The sequence below is a fragment of the Callithrix jacchus genome, chromosome 2, assembly GCF_049354715.1.
Source record: "Callithrix jacchus isolate 240 chromosome 2, calJac240_pri, whole genome shotgun sequence".
In the NCBI taxonomy this organism is placed as follows: domain Eukaryota; kingdom Metazoa; phylum Chordata; class Mammalia; order Primates; family Cebidae; genus Callithrix; species Callithrix jacchus.
Genome location: NC_133503.1, coordinates 142,534,734 through 142,557,971, shown reverse-complemented (window position 1 = coordinate 142,557,971; position 23,238 = coordinate 142,534,734). Strand labels below are relative to the sequence as shown.

Here is a 23,238-nt window from a genome sequence, read left to right as displayed (position 1 = left end):
AACATCTCTGGTCCTTACTGTCTTCACGCGTACAATGGAGATAGTCATATTGGCATGCTTATCATGTGTTATTACAAAGATTAAATAAAGTGATATTTTTAAATGTACCTTAAACAGTTCCTGATTAATGTTAACCTTTCTGTGGGTTTGTTAAATAACAACAAAAATGTCTTCAAATTATAAAGCAATGAAAATGTCTTTTTAAAATTTATTTTCCCAGCATCGTCTTTTTCTTAGATAACCTTCAGTGCTGGGCTCCTTATGTGGCCCAAACCCTTGCTTTTAGAAAATCCTAAGACTGATGTCTGGGACCTCGCTTATATGCTCTTTATCATTAGCAGTATCTTCTGTGTTACTCAGAAGCTCTTGTACCCACTTCTTAATTACTCAGCCCTTTCTTCTGGATCCCCTCTCTCCTCCTCACTACAGTGTGGCTTTAACTAAGTCTCCCACTGCTTTCTTTCTCTCTATTCACTCTGCAAAGGACAAATTCCAGTAAGCTTTCACTCAATGGAGGTGAAAGGACAAGAATCCAGGCTTTTGCCATGGGAAACACAGTGAGAGAGGCACTCATATTATTTTAAAACACTTATGGTACATTTAGGCGTGAAAAATATTGGGGAGGTACAGTGAACAGGACAGACATGGCCCCTTTTGAACTTCATAAGTACTCACTCAAATTAGGAGAACAAAATTCCTCTGACCAGAAGGGCTAAGGGATACCTCAGTGCAGCTTCATATGTACTGCTTCATTTATTGCACTACCAGACTGTCTTCCTACCTTTGAATCTCTAGTACTTTTAAGTATATGGCACCTAGTGGTCATGGAACAAATGTTAGTGGTCTAATGGATTGGGCATTTATTTTGGTGCATAGTAGAATAACATTTTCTTCCCCTTTTGCTAACCACTTTCTGTCCAGTCAGTTAGTAATCCTCCTCTCCTCACTGATTTGTTATGTCTCATTATATTTAATATGTATTCTTTCTGGTTTTGTTATCTGTATTTTCTTCAGCTATCACTATACTATTTTTAACAAGGGTAGGCATCTGTTTTTGTATTTGCTCTTCTTTTACAGGTTTTTTTTTTTTTTTTTTTTTGAGACAGAGTTTCGCTCTTGTTACCCAGGCTGGAGTGCAATGGCATGATCTTGGCTCACCGCAACCTCTGCCTCCTGGGTTCAGGCAATTCTCCTGCCTCAGCCTCCCGAGTAGCTGGGATTATAGGCATGCACCACCATGCCCAGCTAATTTTTTTGTATTTTTAGTAGAGACGGGGTTTCACCATGTCGACCAGGATGGTCTTGATCTCTTGACCTCGTGATCCACCCGCCTCGGCCTCCCAAAGTGCTGGGATTACAGGCTTGAGCCACCATGCCCGGCCCCTTTTACAGGTTTTTATGTGGTATGTTCATCTCATTTTCTTCAACTATTCGTTTTTTGTTTTTTTTTTTTTCTTTTTTCTAAATAAGTATTAGAATCATGGTTGAGGTTTTCCCTCCATGCTGAATTTCCCTAAGGCATATATTAAAACTATGCATTTCATTTAGGAGAAAGTATCTTCTGGTGGCATCTCATTTTTCTTCTATGAACATTTTTTATATTCAGTCTAATGACACTGGTATTAGTTTCTCTCTCTAAAGTTTTTGTTTTCCTTGTAGTTAACCCATATTTTTATTATGATTATACCTTGAGGGCATTTTTATTTTAGTTTTGTTTCTGTGTTAATAGTTTCTTCTTTTATATCACCTTTTCTTTTTGTCATTGGTAGAAAAACTGGAATTTTATGTATTTCTTGGAATCTATTCAGGGCATTTAACTTTTATATTTATATTAATTCCAGTAGTTTTTCAATTGAGTCTGTTTGACTTTCTAGATATAAAATTATGTACAAATAATGATAATTTTTCTTCTTTCTCAATATTTTTACCTATTTTTGAACTTTCATATTACATTGAATGTTATTCCAAATCATTATTACATAATGATTATGGTAGATGATTTTTTCTTATAATGCTTTTAATGCCTTATTAAGATAAATCTAGACTGTTACTGTAAAATATGCTCTCTAGTATAAGAAATATTAAAATTTAAAATGCCATATTACTTAAAATTTGTTTTTAGTTATGTGGTAATTTTGTCACCTAGTGCCTTGTTCATATTTAAGTGACAGCTTCTTGCTATCGAGAAAGAGAAAATGGCTTCAAGGTAAGAAAAAATTGCCTGAATTTAATGGATTTACATCTTTTAAACAGAAGGATACTGTCTAATTGGCTTAACAGTGGTAATGATTGTGTTATATTCGTGAGTTTAAGGAGGAGTTGGGCAAAGGCCAACCAGGCTATCTGTTGAAAACCTAGGAGAACCTTCACCCTGGGAGTGGGGTCGAATCCGAGATATACCAAATTACACCTAAACCGTAACCAGCCTAGACTGCTCAGCCATGGTTGCACTAAGGTGATTAATTCTCTATCTGCCTATATGAGGAAGAGTAACACACTCTTATAGAAAATAGCATCCTTTAGAACATGTATTCTCAGTAGGCACAAGATTGCTTCTTCTGATGTGAAACAAATATTAAATGTTACAGTGATTTGTGGACCTTCAAAAACCTACAACATATAAACTGATACAACTGGCAGGTTGGGGGAAATTAATAACAAAAAGCCTAAAAAGTTCTTTATGGGGATAATAGTGAAAAATAAAGGTTGGGGAACACTGATTTAGAGCCTTTTCAGTTTTTTAGTACAATACCTGATAATTAAAAGTTACAGATATTCTAAAAGACAAGAACATGTGACCAAAAGAGAGTAGAAAGACCACATAATGTACAGTTGCAATTTTGTTCCATAGATTGGAGTTAGAACATATGTTAGACATTGGAGTTACAACATTATGACTTAAAAATGACATGATTACTGTTAACTTATATTAATAAGTTGATTAAACACAATAGAAGGCAGGATTAGTAAACTGGAAGACAGGTTAATAGAAAACAACCTGTCTGGACCAAACCGAACTAGAGAGGAAATAATATATAAATGTATTCCACTTGCAATCTGTTTGCGATGTACCATCTTTTCCCATATCCTTGCTAAAAATATGTATTTTAACATAGTTTATATTTTGCCAATTTCTGTTTGAAGTGATATCCCATTGTTAATTCACATTTCTCTCACTAACAACATTTTACCTTTTTATTGTATTTTGCTAGTTAGGTGTTCTTTTCTGAGAAATATCAATTCATATATTTGCCATTATGTCTCTGGGGTCATTTGTATCAATTTGTAATTTTTTTCTGAGATAATAACCTTTTGTCATTTCTGTTACAGATAAATTTTCTAGATCTACACATAAAACATTTGTGATTAATATACTGTTTTATTTTACAACAAATAAATCTGGATTTATTTGTATACAGGATACCTCAGAGATATTGCTAGGGTTTTTATTTCCCCCAGACCACTGCAGTAAAGTGACTACAATAAAATGAACATTATAATAAAGCAGCACACAACTTTTTTTTTTTAATTTCCCAGTGCATATAAAAGTTATGTGTATGCTCTACTGTAGTTTATTAAGTGTGCAGTAGCATTCTATCTATAAAAACAGTGTCCATTAGCTAGGCTGTGGTGGCACATACCTGTAGTCTCAGCTACCCAGTAGGCTCAGGCAGGAGGATAGCTGGAGCCTAGGAGTACCAGGCTGCAGTGAGTTATGATCATGCTCATACACTCCAGTCTAAGCAACAGAGCAAGACCCTGTCTCATAAGTATATATTATCTATACACATATTTTAATTTTAAAATACTTTATTGGTAAAAAAAAAAAAAATAAGACCCTCTGAGCCTTTAGCAAGTCATAATCTCTTTGCTGGTGGAGGGTCTTGCCTTGATGTTGATGGCTGTTGATTCATCAGGCTGGCGGTTACTGAAGGTTGGGGTGACTGTGGCAATTTATTGAAATAATTTAACAATGACGTTGCCACACCAATGGACTCTTCCTTTCACAGAAGATTATCTGTAGGGGTCAATGCTGTTTGATAGCATTTTGTCCACAGTAGAAATTCTTTTAAAATTGGAGTCAGTCTTTTCAATACTGCTATTGCTTTATCAACTAAGTTTACGTAATATTCTAAATCCTTTGGTTTTATTTCAACAATGTTCACAGCATCTTCATTAGAAGTAAATTCTACCTCAAGAAATCACTTTCTTTCTCATCCATAAGAAGCCACTCTGCATCCATTCAAGTTTTATCATGAGATTATAACAATTCAGTCACATCTTCAGGTTCCATTTCTATACCTAATTTTCTATTTCCACTACATCTGCAGTTCTTTTTTCCACTGAAGTCTTGAAACCCTCCCAGTCATCTGTTAGAGTCGGAATCAACTTCTTCCACCCTTCTATTAAGGTTGCTATTTTGACCTCTTTTTATGACCTTTTTAGAAGGTTTTTAATGTACTTTGCCCAGTTCCATTAGAGGAATCATTATGGCTGCCATAGCCTTAAGAAAAATATTCCTTAAATAACACAACTTGGAAGTCAGAATTACTCCTTAATTCATCGTTGCAGAGTGGATGTTTTGTTAGCAGGCATGGAAACAACATTAATCTCTTTGTACATCTTCACCAGAGCTCTTGGGTGACAAGGTGCATTGCCAAAGAGCAGTAATACCTTGAGAGGAATCTTTTTCTCTGAGCACTAGGTCTCAACAGTGAGCCTAAAACACTTCATAAACTGTGCTGTGAACAGATGTGCTGTCATTTAGGCTTTGCTGCTCTATTTATAGAGCACAGGTAGAGCAGATTTACCATCATTCTGAAGGGCCTTGGGATTTTCAGAATGATAAATGAGCATTGGCTTCAACTTAAAGTCACCAGCTGCATTTGTTCCGAAAGAGTGAGTCAAGCCGTCCCTTGAAGCTTTGAAGTCATGCGTTGACTTATCCTCTTTAGCTATGAAAGTCCCAGAAGGCCGTATTGTCTGCATTGGTAATCTGTTATTTAGGGTAGCTAGATCTTCTGGGTAACTTGCTGCAGCTTCTACATCAGCACTTGCTGCTTCCCCTTGCACTTTTATGGTATGGACTTCTTTCCTAAAACCTATGCTAGTTTCCATCTTCTGCAGCTTCCTCGCCCTTCTTGGCTCCCATAGAATTGAAGAGAGTTAAGCTTTGCTCTAGATTAAGCTTTGACCTAAGGAAATGTTGTAGCTGATATAATCCTCTGTTCAGACCACAAAAACTTTCTTTGTATCAGCAAGAAGGCTGTTTTGCTTTCTTACCGTTTGTGTGGTCACTGGAGTAGCACCTTTAATTTCCTTCAAGAACTTTTCCTTTGCATTTGCAACGTGGCTACCTGTTTGGTGCAGAAGGTCCAGCCTTCTATCTATCTTGGCTTTTGACATGCCTTCCTCATGAAACATAATCATTTTTAACTTTTGATTGAAAATGAGAGATGTGTATCTCTTCCATTTTTTACTTGAATGCTTAGAAGCCATTGTGGGGTTGATAATTGGCCAAATTTGATGTCATGTCTCAGGAAACAGAGATGCCCATGGAGAAGGAAAGAGATGGGGGAACGGCTAATTGATCAAACAGTCAAAACACATACAGCAATTATCAATTAAGTTCATTGTCTTATACAGACACGGTTTGTGGTGCCCCAAAATGGTGATAATAGTAACATCAAAGATCATTGATCATAGATCACCATAAAAGATATAATAATAATGAAAGCATTAGAAATATTGGAAGAATTACCAAAATGTGGCTTAGAGGCAGGAAGGGAGCACATACTTTTGGAAAGATGGTCCTGATAGATTTGCTCTGTGCTAGGTTGCCACACACCTTAAGTTTGTTTAAAAAAAAAAAAAAAAAAAGCAATTTTCTGCAAAGCACAATAAAAATCGGTATGTCTTTTCTGAAAATTATACTGGAAGACTATATTAGATAATAAAAGATTAGCTTTCACAGCATATTCTAAACAACATTGATAAGCATGTAGACATTATGTTCTATATTCCAGACTGTCATACATGTTGGTATGTGCATGTATCTTATAGTTACCTGTGGTAATTTAGCTTGTTGACAAAAGCTGTTGAGTACTCCCAGTTAGGTTTCTTCAAGACCACTTTTTTGGTCTTGAATTAATTATGTCAGGTGACTTAATGCTTAAAAATTAATTAATATAACCATTGTCTGACTTGTAAATTAAAAAGTCATTTAGCTATAATTAAATAGTTAATGGCTGTCATGCAGTGTGAAATATCACTCTGTTGATATTGGTATGATAATGTGGGTGAAAGTGAGAGAGAGTGAGCATGTTGTGCCCTTGCAGATCTGAAACTGTTTGAATATTGGCATATATGTGTACAAAAAATGTTTATTGATTTCTTCCTGTCATGATAAAGTAGCCATGATCAGCATCATGCTTCCAGTGTTGGAATAAAGGTAGTCATGTCATGAATGATAGTATAACATAAGGATTACTTCTTTCATCTTTGGAAGCTGGCTTTCTTAGTCCTTTCAGGCAACTATAGCAAAATATATAAGCTGGGTGGCTTATAAACAGAAACTTATTTCTCACTTTCTGTTGACTGAGAAGTCCAAGATCAAGGTGCTGGAAGATTCTGGTCAGGGCCTCTTTCCTATTCATAGATGGCCATCTTCTTGCTGTGTCTTCTTCATATGGCTGCAGAAAGGGGTGTGGCAGCTCTCTGGGGCCTCTTTCATAAGGTACTGATGCCATTTATGAGGGTCCTGCTGCATATCCTAATCACTTTCCCCTTCCAAATGCCATCATATTGGAGGTTAGGGTTTTGGTGAAACACAAACATTCAACCACCTCATCTAGCACTGGCCATCTCAATTCTCCTCTTATCACCCCACTTAACCTTAGAAGAGTTAACCTTTCTATGTCTTAATTTTCTTACCAATGAAATGAGGTTGATGATAGTATGTATCTCACTCAATTAAAAGTGAAAATGCACGTTGAGTGCTAGCCCAGAGCAACCGTTTATAAATGGAAGCTATGGTTAGTAGTCCTAGTAAAAATGCATGTTCACATTGTGTTTAAAGGTGCTTCCCCATTTTAGAAAGTTGTTAATTTTTTTTTAAAAGCAAGCATGGCATGCAGGGAAGTTTCAGGAGCCTAAATAGCTCTTGTTGTCATTATCTCATGTACTCTATAGCATACAGTTGAAATATAGTTATATAAAATTAAGATAGTAGCAGATGTCAAGAGACTCATTTGTTTAATGGAATTGCTTGGTGAATGCATTTCTCCAAGTTTTGTGTTTAAGCAAAAGTTATTACTAATAGTACCTTAAACTTTTTAGTAATTATTTGAATAATTTTATTATCTCTTCTGAAACACTAAGATATCAATTACAGTGCTGGGAAATGTGTGCTTAGAGAAAAAAACGTGCTATCTTTTCCCTATGGTAGCATTCTGAAATGTTTTGAGGCTACGCTTAATGAACATGCCATTTTTTTCCCCAAACAATCAAAGTTAGAGCATGATAAATAACAGAAATTTCAAAATCATTACGCAGTAGCAAAGGTGTGTTTTATATTCACTGGTCTCTGATGAGTCAATTTCAGTTTTTAAAGAATCTCAAGCATTCTTATAGTATTAATCTTGTGTTTGACATGGAGGTTGAGACTTCTTAAAGTACACGTAATCCTCTTCCCATTCTTTGCTCTATTGATTTGTTAGAGTTGATGTTTAAAAATTTCTAGTTTTAAAACATTTTGAGGGTATTTTCTGATTTTGTTATTTTCAAAAAATAGCTTACAATTTCTGTTTCCTTCTGAATATCATTGGTGCAGCTATTTGCTTTCTGCATGGCCACGTGAGTTGTGTTGCATCTGTTTCTAAAATGATGTGTTTAATTTTCCACCAGTACGGAAAGTTGGTTGTGAATTGCCTTATGTGATAAACAAATGGGTTTTTAAAGTTGCTTCAAAGGTCATTATCTTCTACCTTTGGTGGTGGTTCTGAGTACTTCTAAAATAAAAATCTTCAAAGCCATCTTTAGGTGATACCCTTCCTTTCCATTATGAGAATGAAATTAAAAATGTTATTAAATTGGTAGTTACTTGGCTTTAAATTGAAACTCTGTATTAGCATAATAGAAGGCACTAGAACTTCTTTCTAAATAAGACTTTCTTTACAGAAGATAGATGCTTTATGAATGTCACTTGCCTTCCTTTTCTTTTTCTAGTATGTGTGTTTTGTGTAACTTCTGATGTTTCTTCTCCCTGTAGTTACAGTAACACATAGACTTATAACTAGGTTTTTAAATTAGTTTCCTATTGCTGTATAATAATTTATCACAAACTTAATGGCTTAAAACACCCATTTATTACCTCACAGTTCTGTCAATCAGAAGCGTAGACAGGGCTCATCTGGGTCCTCTTCCAAGCTCTCCTGGCTGTTGGCAGAATTAGTTTTCTTGCAAGAGTAGAACTCATGTCGCTTCCATGTTCTTTGAGGTTGGCAGTTCTCTGACGCTTCAGTCAAAGATGATTGACTGATAACCTCATCATGGGAGTCATAGCACGTCCTTTCCACAGGCTCTGCCCACAGTCCACAAGACCATGGGGATTATACAGAGTGTCAGTCCTTGAGGGGGGTCTTAGAATTCTGCCTGTCATATCCTAGGTTTTAAAACGGGGAAAGTCATTTAAGGAAGGAAGTAAATGAATATCTGTCAACTAGGTTGCTAGGTACAATGTATAACTTCCATTTTATAAATGAGCGAAACTTAAATTTGCAAAGACTGATTGGCTTGAGATATGACTGATTTAAAGGGCGGTAACAGACATTCTTAGAGGCAAAAACTACAATTGAGTGAGAGCCTGGTTTTTAGTTGTTTTTGCTAAGCAGTTCAAGTTTCAAATGAACTCTCTTTTAGCAGTTCACATTCGGGGGTTGTTTAAAACCTATGAACCTATTTCCCCAAGGAAATCATGCTATAAATGATAAGTTCCCAATTGGCTCCACAAAATCCAACTTCGCACATACTCTCAGGAAAAATTTGTCTTCAGGGTCATCCAGAACCTCTTGGGCCCTAAGCCCTGTGCCCCATGAAGGTAATTGAGGCCTTATGGCTGCCTTGTGTGGGGACAGCTTCTCAGAGATGAAAGTTACTATGACTCATCCAGGGACAAAGAGAAGCATGTACTGTGCCCTTAGCTGTCTCTGTGTCTGCTGGAGGTAGGTGAAGGCATTTGCTGCATCCACTCTGTTTTGGTAGGGAAAGCTTCCAACACTGAGCATTGGGGTCATATTTAATTTATCAATTAGTTAATTATGGTATATCCTATATACAGAATCTTACTGGCTGAATGATCTTTTATAGAGAATCATTATTTAGTGATAGTAGCTTTTTAAGTGGTGCCCATTAAACTTGCAGAGCAGGTTATGTGCTAAACTATTTAACAAGCATCTTTATCCTTTGGCTAGGTTTCTCAACTATGTTCCTTTGAGTCTGTGTAAAGAGATGGCTTATAAGGTGTATATCAAACAGGTATTTATGCATTAGGTACAAGGGTTTCAAAATAATGCAGCCTCTCTTTTTCTCTTCTTCCCATTTCGAGTTCTCTCACGTTCTTCTTGTCTTTAAAATGTGCTTGAGAAAAGAGGGAGAAACATGAACAATTCCCAGGGAATCCCCACAGGAAGGAGGAACCACTCTCAAACTGAAATTACTGAAGAGAAGCGTCGTGCTGCTCATGACTGGAATACAGAGGAGCTGTGTGTGCCGAAGGTCAGATGGGTGATTGCAAAGGCAAGAAGTCAGAGGACGGAATACCTCATGTTATTTTCTTTAACTCTTTTTGTTGCTTTGGTCTCTATTTTTATACCTCAGTATCATGCTTTGTGACTTAGATGAAATTATTGAACTGCTTTATAGCCCTTATTGATGTTTGCTTAAATTTAGACCTTTCCTAATTCTAAATTTTACTTTCTTTTCATTCACTGCCTCAGGTAAAATAAATAAATAAATGAATTCTATTCCCTTTTGATCTTCATTTCAGGTTATTCAAAATGTATGGCTGACAACCTTCAAAGGAATGATACAGGCATTGGATGTTTTATTCAGTATATTGCTGCTCTGCCCTTTTGTGCAGCTATTCAAATTGCTGTGGAAGTGCCTGAAAGGTTGTCATGGATTTTGCCAACAGTAAATGACAAGCGGTAATATATATGGTGAATGTTCCAGGTGTATTGGAAATTACTGTTGCAGCTTCTATTTCATGGAAGTTTGTTTTTCACTTGATGCTAAAAGTTCAGTCTAAATTCTTTAGTCAGATAGATGCAGGTCTTACCTCACATGTAATATGTGGAATAAAAATAATTCGGAATGCAATTATGAGTCAGGAATGCATAAAAGCACATAAGAACTTTTCAAACAGATTGTTTTTTAATAATTCTGTGCCTTTGGGACAAATGGCATTCTTTTTTCTATGCCCTCCCCACTTTAGACGTCCACTTTCTTTTTCATTGGCTGTAGTGAAACTTTGGAAGATCATTACCTTACTGCCCCCTAATGAAATGTAAATAAAATGAATGATTACAGCTTGATTATGGTCTGGTATTTATGAGGCTCCTGGTAACTTGCTGCATAAATTTAAGTATATGAGTAAATTCTCTTAGGGACAGTCAATGTGAGAGTATTTTATTTTTCTTTCTTATTTTTTATGATGTAGTAATTCTTTTCACCTCTGGATTCTTTATTGTTGTTTCTGCCCTAGAAGAAGTAGGGCCACAGAAAATGAGTATATTTTTTCTGCATGACTTTCATGGTCCCTGTAGGGTTTGGACCAGACCTGAGTTGCTGCCTGATCCTGGCCTGCCAAAGGAACACTGAAATAAAGGAACATGGTTTTTTTTCTTCCTGTGCCCTGTCCATCTCCCTACAAAGAAAAATGTATGAGCATTTCTCTCTTCTGCTTTTTCTCTCTTATAAAGCACATCAGATTTCAAGTCTGTACTTTTGTGGAAATCACAGTGTAATGGGTTACAGTCATCTCTGATTCTTCGAGGTTTTGAGTATTTTAAGCTTTCTACTTTGCCATCCAGATATTGGAAGCTAACCTCCCACTCACTTTACTACTCAACACAGCTTCTCTGTGCAGCCTCTTCTTTCTAGAATTGTTATTATAGTGAAATAGCCATATAATCCTCCTCTGACCTGCTAAGCATTTCCCCATGGCAGGAGACTGCTTTTTTCCTAAAGTTTGTACACGTTGGCAAAGCCTGGTTTGGCAGCATATTCCAGATCCCACAGGAAAAGTAAGATATCTTTAATTTAGATTTGAGATCATGGGTATATTTTAATTCTTAATGTTGGGTCTCAAGAATTTCCCCTCTTTATAGTCAGTAGCTGATGATGTGAGGAGGCAGCATGAGACTGTAATTGGTAAAGATATATTAATACTCACTTAATAATCTCATGTGGCCCGGAAACTTTTTAAAAAATCTAATCTCTTTCCCCTGCAAAATACAAAGGAAAATAGAGGTCTAGATGACAGAGTTCTTGTATAAAATGGACTGTCTCTCTTATGCACAAGCCAGGTATCACAGGTTCTATTCCATCCCGCACACTCTGAGTATATAGAAGGAGTGGGTAACCAAGGAGGCTGGTGGCTTAAAGATTTAAACAGGCTGAGGGACTAATTTTCTAAGTTGGCTGAGCAGATGGAAAAGGAAAGGCAAGATGAGAACCTGTGCTGTATTCTGAATTGGATTACCTGTTACAGAGCCAAAGACTGAGTTCCAAAGAACCAAACTTGGAATGTGAGGGTGATAAGATACATGTGCAATCTGATTCCAGGTTTTAGATTATCTAGAGAGGCCCGGAGACTTTTAAAAAAAATGTAATCTCTTTCCCCTGCAAAGGTGGAAAGGTGAATGGCATTACTGGCATTCACGTATAAAATCTCTGTAATATCACCAGAGATTGCTCTTCAATAGCTCTCTGCTTGTTTGGTTACCGAATTATCAAAACATGTGCTTTTATGCTTCTTTCCTACCTCCTGATACCCAAAGCCTTTGTTGTCCCCCTGCTCCCCAAGTTAGGCAGGTACAGTAAAGTCCCTCAGCCTGTCCTTTTCAGGGCAGCTTGCACCACTCCTCCACAGCACTTAACAAGCCCTGTAGCTACTCTTGGTACTAACAGCCATGTCACTGGGCTTTAAAATGCTGTCTGTGTTCATTGGTGTGGCTGGAGCTTAGTAAAGCATGGCAAGTTGGACTTCTTAAGATGGCCCAGAGTGATATGAATTTCTCTAGTCAATAATGGGTAAATAAGCTATCTGGAAATAGTCTCCCAGTTGAATTTAACACCCCTTGTGACTATACTTTTAGTAATCTTTGTTAGCTAATTACCTCTTTGCTTGTCAAGTATTTATTGAGTGCCCACTATGTTGTGAGCACTGTGTTAAGCGCTTAATATTAAACAGTGACTAGAAAAGGCATGTGACCCCTGCCTTCATGGGGCATTTAATTCACACCTCCCAACAAATTTTTAATGGCATTTTTTAAAACATTGCATAAAGTCAGATATATATTGGATATACATGCCAAAAAGTAAGCTGGAGGTACTTGGCAAACAACTATGAATGCAAAGAATAGCAAATAGACAAAAAAATTAAATGAATGAGTACGTTACCTGGAAAAATACTACTGGAATCATTTTGTCAAACAACTTGTCCTTACTGTGATCTGGAAAAGCCTAGCTTACTGTAATAGAAAGAATGCAGTAGTTGGAGTCAGAACTGATTTCCAGTCCCAGCTCAATCAGTTACTAACTATTGATATTGGGCAATGATATGGTTTTGCCCTGTGTCCCCCCCCCAAATCTCACCTTGAATTGTAATGATCCCTATGAGTCAAGGGCAGGACCAGGTAGAGATAGCTGAATCATGGTGGTGGTTCACCTCATGCTGTTCTCTTGGTAGTGAGTGCGTTCTCATGGATCTGATAATTTTATTATTTAAGGGGCTTCCGCCTTCACTCAGCACTTCTCCTTCCTGCTGCTGTGTGAAGTAGAAGGTGTTTGCTTCCCCTTCCACATGATTGTAAAGTTTCCTGAAGTCTCCCAAGCCATGCTGAACTGTGAGTCAGTTAAACCTCCTTCCTTTTACCTGGTCTCGGGTATGTCTATTAGCAGAGTGAGAACAGACTAATACAGGCAAGTAATTATTTTGGTCACAGATAGCACTGTAAAATTTATCCCGTTAAGATTCTGCGTTTTCTGTTATACCTAGGGTTCTATATTTTCCCATGGATTTGTCTTTTAATTCTATTTTTCATGGTTCTGATTTAATTTACTTTTAATTGTCTACTTTGCTTCATTTGTTGGTTTAACGGAAAGTTACTGAGTAGTCTGTTTATGTGTGTGCTCTTACGTATTGCCTCAAATCCTCGATAGAATGATGCTGAGGATAAGTAACTTTTTAAAAGAGGGAGTGCATTTGAGAAGTGTCTGAAAGCTGTAAAAACCTCTAAAATAGATTATTTGCTTTATGAGAGCTACAGCTTGAGACTTTGAGGAATCCCCAAGTTCACAGGCTTGGAAAATTTTTGCAAACTGGTCCTGTTCATGCCACTAGCATATAGTTCAGGAAACAGAACATGATTCTTACGTCAGAACTCCCCTTTGAAAATCCTACCACTGCCTCATCTCACCCTTCCCCATATTCCACCATCTTAACCACTATCTTGACTTCTAATAGCATAGGTTGCCTATACCAGAAATTTGAAGATTGATATATATATATATATATATATATATCTCAATAAAAGCAGAGTCATAGGGTAAATATAGTAGTGTACTTTTTTCTTTTTTTTTCTTAGTTGTGGATAATATACCCAACATATAATTTTCATTTCAACCATTTTTAAGCATACAATTCTGCGCATTAAGTACATTCACATAGTTGTGCAACTATCACTGCCATGCATCTCTAGAACTTTTTCATCTTTCCCAACTGAAACTTTTTCATCTTTCCCAACTGAAACTTTTCCATCAAACACTAACTTTCCATCCCCTCTTCCCCTAGTCTCTGACAATAGCCATTCCACTTTCTGTCTCTATGAATTTGACTACTCTAGAGTAGCTAAATAGAGTAGTAGTTACCTAGAGTAGCCTCATACAATATTTGTCTCTTTGTGTCTGGCTTATATCACTTAGCATAATGTCTTCATAGTTCATCCATGTTGTAATATGTGTCAGAACTTCTCTTCTTTTTAAGGCTGAATAAAATTCTGTCGAATGGGTAATACCACATTTTGCTCATCTATTCATCTGTCAATTGACGCCTGGCTTGCTTCCACTTTTGGCTATTGTGACTAATACTGCTGTGAAAATGGGTATATACATGTCTGAGTTCCTGTCTTCATTTCTTTGGGAATATACCCAGAAGTGGAATTGCAAGATCATATGGTAATTCTGTGTTTAAGTTTCTGAGAAGCCACCGTACCATTTCCTGCATTGGCTGCACCATTTTACATTTCCACAGTTACACTTCCTTTTACTCAACATTATGCTCAACATTGTGTTTGCAAGGCTCATCCACATTACTACATGCAGTTGTGGGTCATTCAGTCTCATTACTGTGTAGTGTTCCATCATGTGAATGTGCCATAATGTACTTAGCCATTTTACTATTGATAAGCATTTGGGTAATTTTCAGCTTTTGGTTATTGCAAGCAGTGCTACTATTAGAGGGTATTTTAAAATTGGGCCTTAAGTTTCTGTAGCTTTGTGACTTTTTTATGGAAATGAAAACATTAAATTGAAGACATTATTTGAACAACAACTCATAATGCTTTCTGATTGTATCACTTGGTAATTTAAATTCCATCAAGTGATGGAATAGCTAATGCCTGTTATCCTAAGAGAAGGGGACTTGCTTATCACATGACTGGAAAGTTTAGGTGTCCAGCTTCCAGCAACACTGACCTTACTCCTGCCTCCTGGCCACATCAGTCCAACCTCTGCTTTTGTCACATCTCCTTCTCTAACTCTGTCTCTTGTATCCCTCTTTTCTCTTACAGGAAATCATTATTACATTAGGTCCACACAGATAATACAGAATAGTCTCCTCATCTCAAGACCCTTAATCATATCAGCAAAGCCCCTTTTGTCATGTAAAATAATATATTCACAGGTTCTTGGGATTGCTACATCTTTAGAGGGCTATTTTGCCTTCCATGATGTGTGTGTGTGTGTGTGTGTGTGTGTGTGTGTGTATGTACGTACGTATTTTTTTCCCACTGATGAGCCAATGATAATGTTCCTCTCCTTTATAACTTTGTGCTTTTTTTTGGAGTTAGTAATTGGGATGTTTCTCTTCTTTTTAGATTATAGGTAGCTGTCTTGAATCCTTTCCACACTCTTCAATAGAACTATAAAACTCTTGTTTGCACTTTCCATGTTCTCAAATATACCAGATTACCTGTAAATTTGTTTTTTCGCAAAGTCTTTTCCTGGGCCCTCCCTTGTTTCTTTTCCAAGCTGGATGATGTGCTCTCTAGGTCTGCTGGATGGTGGCAGTTTCTGGTGATTTCCCTTCACCCTCATTAACATCATGGTAATTCCCTTTACCTTTCTCCATGTACTGCCCTTTCTTTGATCTCATGCATTTCTCTTAAGTGGTTTATTTCATTGTTCATGTGGAGCATGTCCTGCAGGAGCTTCTTGAGAAGAGGTGTACAGGTGGCAAATTTGACACCTTGAATGACAGTGATGAACCCTCTCTGATAGTGGAGAAAGGGGCCCGTGTTGTTTGGGGAAGGAAGAGAAGCAGGAGAGAACAGAGAGAGAGACAGATGAGGAAGAGAGGAAGATGTTTCCACCCTGGTCTTTTCTCATAATGCCTCTGTAGGTTAGAGTCACATCTTAGTCATTTTGCTTCTCTCATGTCTCACCCACAGTGGACACTTAAGATATGTTCTTCGACGAATGAACACATACAGATAGCCTCAGATTTCCTGCTCTTTGAAATCGTAGAGTCCTTAGAAGCCATTAGCCAGCTTCTTATAAAGACCTGCCCAAAAAATGAACTCCAGTTATTAAAAGATGCCACCAAAATCAAACCTGTTTTTACCTCCTCATCATACAGAACTTAAATCTGATACCCCCATTAACTTTTATTCTACTCTTCCTCCTTCACCAGATGATACAATCCTGGGTACCTTAACTTATGTATGGTTCATCTTTGCATCCCTGATAATGTCATAAATTGTATAATGCTCAGTAAAGATTTGTTCCATGACTCTTCATTGCACACACAGCCTTTCTGGTGTGCACTCATTGAGCTGGCCTTGTTCCAGCATCAGAGACTTTGCAGTTGCTGCTCCCTCTGCCTGCAGCACTCTTTCCCCAACTCTGGCAATTTTCATTCTGCAGATGAAGCTTGCCCATCATGTCATCTTCCCAGTCCGATCTAAAGATACTGTTTGTTTACTGCCCATCATCCTGTGATGTGAGTATCTGTCATTATCAGAAATGACCTTATGTGTGTCTTTATTTATTTTCCCTGATAAATGGAGACTCAATAGATGTGCCTTTCTGTTTCATCCACTGTTGTATCTCCACACCTAGAACAGGGACTGCTGAATAAAAGTGTATTAAATGAATGATGTGAGCTGTTGAGAGAATGACAATATTAATAACATCACCTAAACTTTACTGGATTATGTGAGAGGTTAGAGAGCACATACACATTCACCTTCTTTGAAAGTTTTCCTCAACTGTGCATGCCTTTTAAGAATATAGAAATAGGCTGGGCACGGCATCTCACACCTGTAATCCCAGTACTTTGGGAGGCTGAGGTGGGTGGATCATGAAGTCGAGATGAGACCATCCTGGCCAACATGGTGAAATGCCGTCTCTACTAAAAATACGAAAAGTAGCTGTGCATGGTGGCATGCACCCATGGTGGCATGGTGCCTGTAGTCCCAGCCACTCGGGAGGCCGAGACAAGAGAATTGCTTGAACCTGGGAGGCAGAGGTTGCAGTAAGCTGAGATTGCACCACTGCATTCCAGCCTAGCAACAGAGTAAGATATTGTCTCAAGAAAAAAAAAAAAGAAAAAAAGAAAAGGAAAGGAAAAAGAATATAGAAATAATTGAACATTCAGGGAATGCACATGCCCTACGATTTTGTGTATTCCTTATGAGTGCCTTGGATTTAGAAAGGAAAAAGGTGAGAAAATATTGCATTGGGGAGATCTGTCCCTTGAATTTCATCTGAGAAGCCAAAACTCTTACTTTAAACTCCTATCTGCCCAGGTGCATCAGACACATGCAACTGGCTTTATTCTTGAGCCAGCCTATTTAACAATGGCCTCAAAATAAGCAGTGGTGAAGCTTATTTTGTATGTAGTTTGGGTCATATTGCTTTTAAAAATTCCGTATCTAGGTTGCTGTTCCTGAATGGCATGGAGACCCTGATAATTAGGTTTCTGTGACTTAGAGACAGTTCTGAGGCTCTGTCTATAACAAGCCATTCCTCCTGAAAACAGGACAGACGTATATACAGATAGTGAAGTAATATTCCCAGAGAAAAAATGTGGCATGAGAAGCAAAACAGTTACAGCGTTCCTCCCTCACCCCATTTGCATGCAATGAAATCAGAACTGACATGTTAAAATGAGTCAGTGATGCTGAGGGTCCTGAAGAAATTGACCCTTGTCTCTAGAGCAAGGTTTATAGAATAGCAGTTTTGATTTGGGGCTGGATAATTCTATGTTGTGGGGCAGTATCTGTATGCTACAGGATGTTTAGCAGCATCCTGGGCCTCTACTCACTAGAGACAGCAACCCCCTCATTCCCTGCTGTAAAGAGTAAAACCAAAGATGTCTTGAGACATTGCAAAACCTGGTTGAGAACCACTACTCTGGAGAATGCGTAGAAGGATCTAGCCTTAAACCATGCCTCTGGGTTTGTTTAAAACCCATATTTCCACCATGAATGCAGCAGTGGTAGAGAAGACTCCTTAACTTCCACCTTGTCATACATATGTCTTCTCAGTCATACCAGAGTACTGTGGTTTAAACCAATATCTTCCCCACCCACCCACCTCTACCAGAAATATATCACACTACTCTAGTGTAACCTTAGGCTCCTTCTGTAGGCATGTGTGTACAGCTAGTTCACGATGTATGCCTTCCAGCCAGCAAAGGTCTTTTCTGGGTCTTCATATGGTATCTGAACATGTCCCAATTCTCCAGTTTCTTATGACCACTCTTTGAGGTCATTGCTTTGATGCTGTTTAATTATTTAACACTGTGGTGAGCTACAATTATATAAAAAATGAAAAAATCTCTTGAATTGGTGGTTTCTCCAACATAGGGAGGGTCATTCATTCATTTCAGCACATATTTATTGAATACTTATGTGGGCTGCTCTTGGCAGTAGCAATAAACGGCTATAGACAACACACAACACACTTGCCTTCTAGGAGCCTACACTCTGATAGGAGAAGACAGACAATAAGTAAGTATAACATATATTAGGTGAAAAATACATCAAGATGAGAAGAAAGGCTGGGCACGGGACTCATGCCTGTAATCCCAACACTTTGGGAGGGTGAGGCAGGAGGATTACATGAGCCCAGGAGTTCAAGACAAGCCTGGCCAACATGGTGAAACCCCATCTCTACTGAAAATACAAAAATTAGCTGGGTGTGATGGCAGTGCCTGTAATCCCAGCTACTCGGTAGGCTGAGGCAGAAGAATCATTTGAACCCCTAAGACGGAGGTTGCAGTGAGCCGAGATCAGGCCACTGCACTCCAGCCTGGGTGACAGAGCAAGGCTCTGCCTCAAAAAAAAAAAAAAAGAAAGAAAGAAAAGGAGAAAGGCCAGATGTGGTACTTATGCCTGTAATCCCAGCACTTTGGGAGGCTCAGGTAGGTGGATCACTGGAGTCTGGGAGTCTGAGACCAGCCTGGACAATATGTTGAAACCTGTCTCTACAAAAAATACACACACAAAAATTAACTGGGCATAGTGGCATGCGTCTGTGGTCCCAGCTGCTTAGGAGGCTGAGGTGAGAGGATTGTTTGAACCCAGGAGGTGGAGGCAGAGGTTGCAGTGAGCCATAATTGCACCATTGAACTCCAGCCTGGGCAGCAGAGTGAAACTCTGCCTAAAAAGAAAAGAGAGATGAGGAGAAGGAACACTAGATGGGAAGTCTTGTGTTTTTAAATAGGATCAAGCAAAATGTAAAGAAAGTTCAGGAGCAGGAAGTTTGGACATCTCAGTGTAAAAGAGTTCTAGGCAGTGGGAATGGTAAGTGCAAAGGGCAAGAGGCAGGGCTGTGCTTGGTATATGTGAAGGGTAGTGAGGAGTGTTGGGGAGGGAGCTGTAGAAGAGCGGGCGTGGATATGTGCTGTGGACATAGCATATGGAGCCCTGGCAAGACTCTTCAGTTTTTTATCAGATAAAATTTCAAGCATACACTGAAGTGCAGAGAATAGTGTAATAAATCCCTTATTTGCCTATTACCCAAGCTTAATAAATAGTAACCAAAGCCAATTTAATTTTATATACTCTTACTCCCTCTACCCAGATTATTTTGAAGCAAACTCTACATGTATTATTTCACCTGTAAATGCTTTTATATGTGTCTATAAAAGATAGGGAATTAAAGGTGATCATGATCCAATATCACACTTTAAAATGATTAGCTAGTTATAGCAGATAATATCCAAACTGTGTGTGCGTATATATATACATATACACACACATATGTATCTCTATTCAATATATATTTCAGGCTGAAGTGTGTACATATGTAATATGCTGATTTTTCTAAATGCCTGATTATGTGTGTGTGTGTTTATAGTTTGATTAGTTTGATATCAAGATCCATTAAAAAATTCATATATTACAATTATTTGATATGTCTCTTAAGGGTTTTGTTGTTGTTCTTGTTGTTGTTTTTGGTAGAGACAGGGTCTTGCTATGTTGCCCATACTGGTCTAGAACTCCTGGGCTCATATAATCCTTCCACCTCAGCCCCCCAAAGTGCTGGAATTACAGGCATGAGCCACTGTGCCTGGCCTTTTTTCAAACTTTGGGTTCCCCTTCCATTTCTTTTTCTCCCCATTAAATTTTTGAAGAAACCGGGTCATTTGTTCTGACTTTCATATCTAACTTTTGTTGATCACATCTCTGTGATACTGTTTTAACATATTCCCTTGTCTCTATCATGTAACTTGATATTTTGATGGCGAGGCTTGGTTGTATCCAGTAGTGCTAGAGTCTTCTTGGTAAGATTACATTATTTGTGTTGCCTTGAGATGCTCATGATATCTGAGATTTCTCTCTTTGTGATGTCAGCAGTCATTGATGATCTTGGCTTAGATTCCCTGGTTCTTTAGAGTTTGAAAAATCGTGACATTTATGACTGCAATTCCTTCTTTATTTCCCAATTGGAATGAACAATTTCACTATCCATGAGGTGTAACTCACAGGGGAGGCAGAGATGTGCTTGATTCTTTCCCTTTATCAGTTTTCAAGATTACTGTGGTAGTTCTCTAGCATCCTCTCAAGTGATGTTACTTTCTCTTCTCTTCTTGAACTCATGAGTTTAAACATTTGATATGTGTGGTACATTACCATTGTCATTCCTATTGATGCTTGATTATCCCATTTAGGGCCTTTTACTCATAGGGAAGCTGTTGGAGGGTTTTGAACAGAAGAGTGACATATTCTGAAAGAGATCACTCTGGAGTTTATGTGGTCATCAAAGTGTAGAGGGTACCAAGGAGGAAGTAGAGAGACCAGTTAGGAGGAATAATCTGACCAAGACACAATATATTTAGGATCAGGGTGGTTTAGGTGGAAATAGTGGTGGCATTCTGGATATTTTATATTGGAAGGAAGCTTCTTTCAGGGTTTGGAGGGTAGGATGATGAGTTTGCTTTTGGATATGTTAAATTAGGGGTAGTAGAAGGAAATTGAAGTGAAAATGTATTGTAGCCGATTGGCTATATGGAACTGAAGTTTACTTCAGAAGATCTGTGTGTGGAAGGCTATTGAATAATATTCTGATGTGTTTCCTGAGATGATGGTAGACCTTAAAAGGTTAAAGAATTTGGGAATTTAGCTATATTTTTTGGCATACGGTTTACTGATTTTTTTGATTTGGCATATGGTTTACATATGGCTACTGATTTTTTCTTTTCTTTGTTTATCATTGTCTGGCTTGTGACAAACCGCATGCTTTCAAACTTTCCCTGATCAACTTTCCTAAGGAAAGTTGATTCCTCTTTTTTGTGTTCTATTATATCTTGTTTGTTTGTTTGAGTTGGACTCTTACTGTGTTGCCCAGGCTGGTCTCAAAACTCCTGGACTCAAGCAATCTTCTTGTTTCAACATTCTGGGTAGTTGGGATCCATTATATCTTTAGTTTCCTTTTGTGATAAATTACAATAACTTTTTACATTTCTGTCTGCCTCTTGGTGGAGTCCATGACTTTATTTCAAGTATGGATTTGTTACCTCTAATGGGCAGTAGGATTGGTTGGTTCTGTGAGCTCACACTGAGAGATAATGGTACCTAGTTAACATTAACAGATGCCCCAGAGCAAGTTGATAGGTAAGGACCTAGTGTAGAAAAGAGTTCTGAGAGTATCCTATAAACCTTCGCTGGCTCACAGGCACCTTTGTAGAGTTAGAAACAGGTAGCCCTCCAGAAGCTCACAGAGCTGAGGGAGACTTGGTGAAAATGAGAAAAATGAGGTGAAGCAGCCCAGAGCCAGGTGCAGGCATAAAAACACAGAGAACAGACTGGATGTCGGTTCCCACTTCCCTCCTTGCCCAGGGCACGGCCTGAACAACTGCCGGTGCCATCCCTGCCTAGGCAGGCCTCTGGGATGAATAAACACACTGGGATCTAATCCTAGTATAGCCTCCGACTGTGCCCTCTGTTTCTTCATCTGCAAAAAAACGGAGTTTGATTTCATAGCCTTTGAAACATAACTGCTTGAATATACTTGCTATTTCACCGCAGTTTGGCTCTGTCCCTCTCTCTCTCTCTCTGTGTGTGTGTGTGTGTGTGTGTGTGTGTGTGTGTGTGTGTGTGTGAGAGAGAGAGAGAGAGAGAGAGAAGGATGCCTTGTACTTGAAAATTAGAATTCTTGTTAAAATAAAGCTCTAATTAGTTGTAGTGTTTCTTCTCAACAAGCCAGGGGATGCCAAGTTTTAAAACACTTTAAAATGCATTAGAGGAAGTGAGTCAGTTACGTTCTTCATACGCGACAATGGAAGTACACTTAGTGCCAAGTTATGAATGCTGTGAAAAATTAGGTTTTTGAATAAATACAAGGTGAAACTTGCAGGTTTTGAAAGCACATGTTCTCTTTTTCCCTCCTTGTTCATATTAGATCGCTTTTGTAAAGTATACAGCACTGAGGTCTTAAAAATGAGCTTTTCAAAAATAAAAATGCAAATGCCTATCTCTTGCGTTTCCAGTTGGTAGTTTCCTATCATAGGGTTTGCCTGTTCACACAAGTCTTTGCCACACAACAGAGTCTGACTTCCCCCAAATTAATGCAGTTAGTTTATTCCTCTTTCTGATGATTGCCATATATAGAGAAAGATCTAATTATTTTTATGTGGCACTATTCCTCATTTCTTTCTTGGGGACTATGAGTGATTTAGTTAACTCCACCAAGGGAAGTGTAAGACGAGCCTCCACAGGGTGGCTGAATTCTATTCAAGAGCATCACAGGGAGGTGGGGAGTAGTTGACGGGCGCTGAGATAAACTCTTTTACAAGTATGACACTGTTGCTTTATTTTTTTGCCCCAGTCTGCAGGGGCAAAAGGACTTTTCATTTCACTGAGGTGAAAAGTGGGTCTGTGAGTGGAGCGACTTTCTTAAAAAAAAAAAATCAAAAACCAATTACTTGATATGCAGAGCTGCAAGCCTCGTTCCTTTAACAAAATCAGTGCAGTGTGCACTGCCGTTAACCTGAGGAAAGCAGCTGACATCTCTTGATTACAGCTAGAGGTGGAAGGACCCAAACTTGCAGCCTCCCCCTCCCCCTCGAGAGAGTGTTAGTCCAGTCCTTTAGAGAGGTTCGGTTTGGCTCTCTGTCATCACCGGGACGCTAGCAGGGAGTGTGTGTCATGGTTACAATAGAGTGTGCTAACATATAACAAGCATGAAAGCCCAGCGGGAAAGGCTACAGATTCCGGGGCTGACCTTGGA

The 23,238-nt window shown here is 38.3% G+C and overlaps 1 protein-coding gene across 18 annotated transcripts in view; it reads left to right on the top strand.

Moving 5' to 3' along the window:
- MAST4 (microtubule associated serine/threonine kinase family member 4) overlaps positions 1-23,238 on the top strand; it is a 581,015-nt gene that overhangs the window by 339,052 nt on the left and 218,725 nt on the right. For 3 of the 18 annotated variants that reach the window (XM_078365421.1, XM_035291505.3, XM_078365419.1), the window contains exon 1: positions 23,110-23,238. The exons of 14 other annotated variants lie outside the window; for them this stretch is intronic. In XM_078365421.1, coding sequence (XP_078221547.1) covers positions 23,192-23,238 — 47 coding nt within the window. In that variant the 5' untranslated portion in view covers positions 23,110-23,191. One more of the 18 variants, XM_078365416.1, reaches the window with a different exon arrangement.